This window comes from Gossypium hirsutum, chromosome A02 (assembly GCF_007990345.1).
Source record: "Gossypium hirsutum isolate 1008001.06 chromosome A02, Gossypium_hirsutum_v2.1, whole genome shotgun sequence".
NCBI lineage: Eukaryota > Viridiplantae > Streptophyta > Magnoliopsida > Malvales > Malvaceae > Gossypium > Gossypium hirsutum.
In genome coordinates this window covers 89,650,805-89,654,796 of record NC_053425.1, presented here as the reverse complement: position 1 = coordinate 89,654,796, position 3,992 = coordinate 89,650,805, and the positions used below count along the sequence as shown (strand labels likewise).

The 3,992-nt window shown below is 36.0% G+C and overlaps 1 protein-coding gene across 1 annotated transcript; it reads right to left on the bottom strand.

Moving 5' to 3' along the window:
- Positions 1–401: 401 nt before the first annotated feature.
- On the bottom strand, positions 402–3,510 carry LOC107943394 (plastidic ATP/ADP-transporter). The gene is given in 6 exon segments (XM_041086564.1): positions 402–1,018; positions 1,096–1,443; positions 1,516–1,659; positions 1,966–2,220; positions 2,312–2,523; positions 2,526–3,510. Coding segments are annotated over 6 exon segments (1,875 nt in total). The 5' UTR covers positions 3,070–3,510; the 3' UTR covers positions 402–646.
- Positions 3,511–3,992: the final 482 nt, after the last annotated feature.

The following is a 3,992-nucleotide window of genomic DNA, read 5'->3' as shown; positions in this document are numbered from 1 at the left end:
TCGTTTTAATAAAGTTTGTAGTTAATATTTAGAAGCTGATCTGGATATTAACAACAAAATTCATGTCTTATATACTATTATTTATTTTTTAATTAATTTAATTAAAGTTAAACAGTAAATTTTATAAGGATGTACACATATTTGTATTATGTTTTAAAAAATAGATAGCAATAATTAATTTTATTGATATCTAAAAACCATATTTTTTAAGATAAGTTGGTGAAATAAATCACCTTAAAACAGTAACGAATCCAAAAGCTGTCAAGAACCTCGACCCCTTTAAAATAGAAACATTTTTATTTAAGTCCATAGTTTATAAATCTTTAAACTAGTAATAATAAAATTACACTTTCACCTCAAAATGATAAAATTTAATTTAATCATTTAAAAATAAAAAAATATAAACTATTAAAAAAATAAAATTATATGTAAAAATATACAATTTAGGGTTCTGAATTTTTTTTCAGTAAAATGTAAAATCAGTAGAAATAAGCAGCATTTGAAGAATCCGTATAGAAGGGTGTTTGCACTTTTGCTTGATGTTCATCCAAATGCAATTCTACAGGGTACTGTTTTAGATACTCATATTCTTTCTATAATAACAAAAACTTAAATTTTAGAGCCAGCAGTAACCTAGAACTGCTGCTTATTCCTGCTGCTTGTTTTCTAAATATTGCTTGGAGTTGGATGTACTTCCAGTCGAGTCACCTACTGCTTGGTTTAGCAATGAGCCACCGGCAAGGGTGCCGTTTCCAGTTTCAGACACAACTGGGATCTTAACGGCTGCTCTTTCCATCTCTTTCTCGAGCTCTTCTTCCTGACGCAATGCGGTGAATTGTGTATCCAGGGACTTGGCTGCTGCTAGCCATGCAAGAACAATCACCAGTAGAATCCCTCCAAGGTATGGGGTTGAACTTGCAAGAGACCCGAAGGTCAAGATCATAAACTGCTGAATAAGAGCACCCCCAGACTTCCCCAACGGATTGCAGACAACATCAATGGCGGCCTTCCCTTTAACCTAAACATAGTTACAAGTAAATCATCAGTTCTTTAAAATAATGTGGAAAGTCTGATTTGCGAGTAAAGATTCCGAACCTTGGTATCCTCGTCCAGCGGAATATATGCCATTTCTTTGCACGGATCAAACAAACTGTACTTTGCACTTTTGCTGAAAATGTTTTGCATGGCACCAACATAAACGGCTGCAAGAAGTGGAGTCATACCGAACTTTGCAAGTGTAAGTCCAAGTGGATCACCAAATAATATCAAGGAAAAGAAACCGACTCCAGTTAGAAGCAGGACAGTGGGTGTAATCTGGGCTGCAGCACCCCATCCATATTTGTCGAATATAAATTGACTTAGTAGCATCATAGTAAACGTCGCTATCCCAGTAGCAGTTGAGAAGTCACCCATGAAGGAGGAGTACTCATTCGGACTTGGAAACTACAATATGGACAGAGAATCATCATTTACTAAGCTTTCAGATTAACAATCGTAAACCATATAATTTTTTACCTGAGCTTTGAGCTTCGATTTCCAGGTAACTTCGACAAGGTTGATGCTAATACCATATGCAACCACTAAAGTAGCAAGATCCCGAATGTACTTGGAAGACACCAAGAATTTCAAGCTCTCCATTGTTCCCATTTTAGGCTTTTCCTACAAAAAGATTGACAATAAAAGAAACACAGGCTCATATACATGTTTCGACCTCACAACTTCACTCTAATGCATACAATACTAAAATAAGTTGCAAACATCTTTCAGCATCTTAGAAGAGCTATTCAGGCAGTCAAAAGCAATTCCAGCCTGTCTGCCAGGCATGTTTTGAAAAAGGGGTAATTGTTATTAAGGTCCATCACGAATACAAACCAAGCAGTTAAATGACCAAATTTAATAGCAATCAAAAGACACTTTAATGCTCATAATGTTGAGCAAATGATGAAAAGGCAGACATGGAATTACCTTCTTCTTCATACTACGTGTGGGAAGAGGAACAAACTTATTCACCCACCAGTAAAGGAAACAGATGGCCAGCCCCATTAATACCACAATGCTCATCATTCCCTTCAAGGAGATGGCCCAACCATCAACTCCGGGACCCAAATTTTTCCTCAAATTAGAAAAGTACTTAACAGTTCGACCTGAGAAAATAAGGGCAATATTGGCTCCAAGTCCGAACAGAGGATAGAATCTTTTTGCTTCATCTACAGTCGTTATCTGCACAAGAAAAATCACAGTAGGTAAATGAAGATATAGGAAACTTCAGCTGAGAAAATCTCATGTATATACAAAGATGCAGATAAATGACCTGATTGGCAAACCCCCAAAAGAGAACAGAAATAACCACGCTGCCCCAAAGTTCAGCCATGACATAGAACAAACAGAAACTCCAAATCCTCAAAATTGCAAGAGGACCCAGAAATCTAGGTCCAACCACTGCAAGAAGCTTATCAGCAAGTGCTTCAGGGTGGATGTAATTGCTGAGAGGATACAACATGAACCCAAATGCACCAAAAAGGCTATAAAAGGAACAATGACAGTGTAGAAAAGGGCCTTCTTTGGCAACACATTAGCCAGCTTTGTGTATAACAACATGAACCCAATAGCCATAGGCAAATTAACCCATGTCTTTAAAAATGGTATAATTTCAGCACTGCTTCCTTTAGCTGTCACAACCAATACATCCTTTGTATCCCTAAGGATTGTATAATTGAAAAGGATACAAAAGAACATTAAGCCAAGTGGGATAATTTTCTTAAGAGTCACAAGCTCAATACCCAAGAACTTAGGTTTCTGAGTTTCACCAAACAAAGGCTGGTCATCAGTTGCAGCAGCAGCCTCAGCCTTGCGAATGAAGTTCTTCCCTTTTGGGGACAACCCATTTGGCTTGGCAACAAAGCTTGGAACTTCCTTATAAGATAGAGATAAATCACTAAGGCCTAAGGGTTTTGAAGCAAAAAGCCTCTGCTTCAAGCCTTGTGATGGGTTCAAAAGGCTTCTGACTCTCACTCTGGTTGGGTTTGGTGGCAATGAGAGAAGACATCTGGTTTGTAAAACAGCTTCCATGTCTCTCTTAAGGTTCTCTTTTCAAAGAACTGGGAAATGAAATCCCCAGAGGATAAGCCCTGAAATCTTTTAGAACCAAAGAGAGACACGGGGGAAAGGTAAAGAGAGGAAGGGAGATAGATAGAGAGATAAGGTGGCTGGCAAGAGAAGACTGTGTTCTCAGAGAAACAAATGGGTAATTAAAAAAGAAAAAGAAAATATCAAACTAAATCCTAAGAAAGCAATTTCTTTCTGAGTGAAAAAGAATTTGAAATGGGTATAAGGAGTGGCAGTGGCATGGCGGTTAAATAAGAGGACAAATTTTGCAGATTAGGAGAGGACAGAAACTTAAAAAGTAGGAAATTGAAAATCCCATCCAGTCCTCACAACACATCAAACAAGTTGCAATTTTTTTTTGAATAAAAATATCAAAACTGGGGATTCCAGATATTTTCCACTTTTTTTTCATTGTTCCAACGTTTTTCTTTTTGTTTTTGGGTGGTGGGGTGGTCCTGTTCTCTTTTCAACGTCCCAAAGAAAAAGGTCATCGGCTTTTCACCAAAATCATACCTCTAATTCTCCTCAAATTTACTATTTCCACCTTATATTTCTACATTTTAATCATCCACTCTTTCCATTTAGGAAAAGCTTTCATTAATTTATATTTAATATCACTAAACTTTTAATAAGTTTATGATCAATCAATTTTAAAAAATTACAAAATAATTATTTAATTATTCGAAAATTTTTATTTGAGTCATTGAACTGTCAAAATTGTTGTTGTATGACATTTTTTATCTATACTACTTGCACCAATCGAAAGTTCTTTTTCTCATATTCACAGTTAAGCTTTTCATGAAACAACTTTGAATATTATGAATCTGCAAACCAAATTTTAAATAACTTTCTTCTCTGATCTCTAACATTTATCGTCAGATTGATTT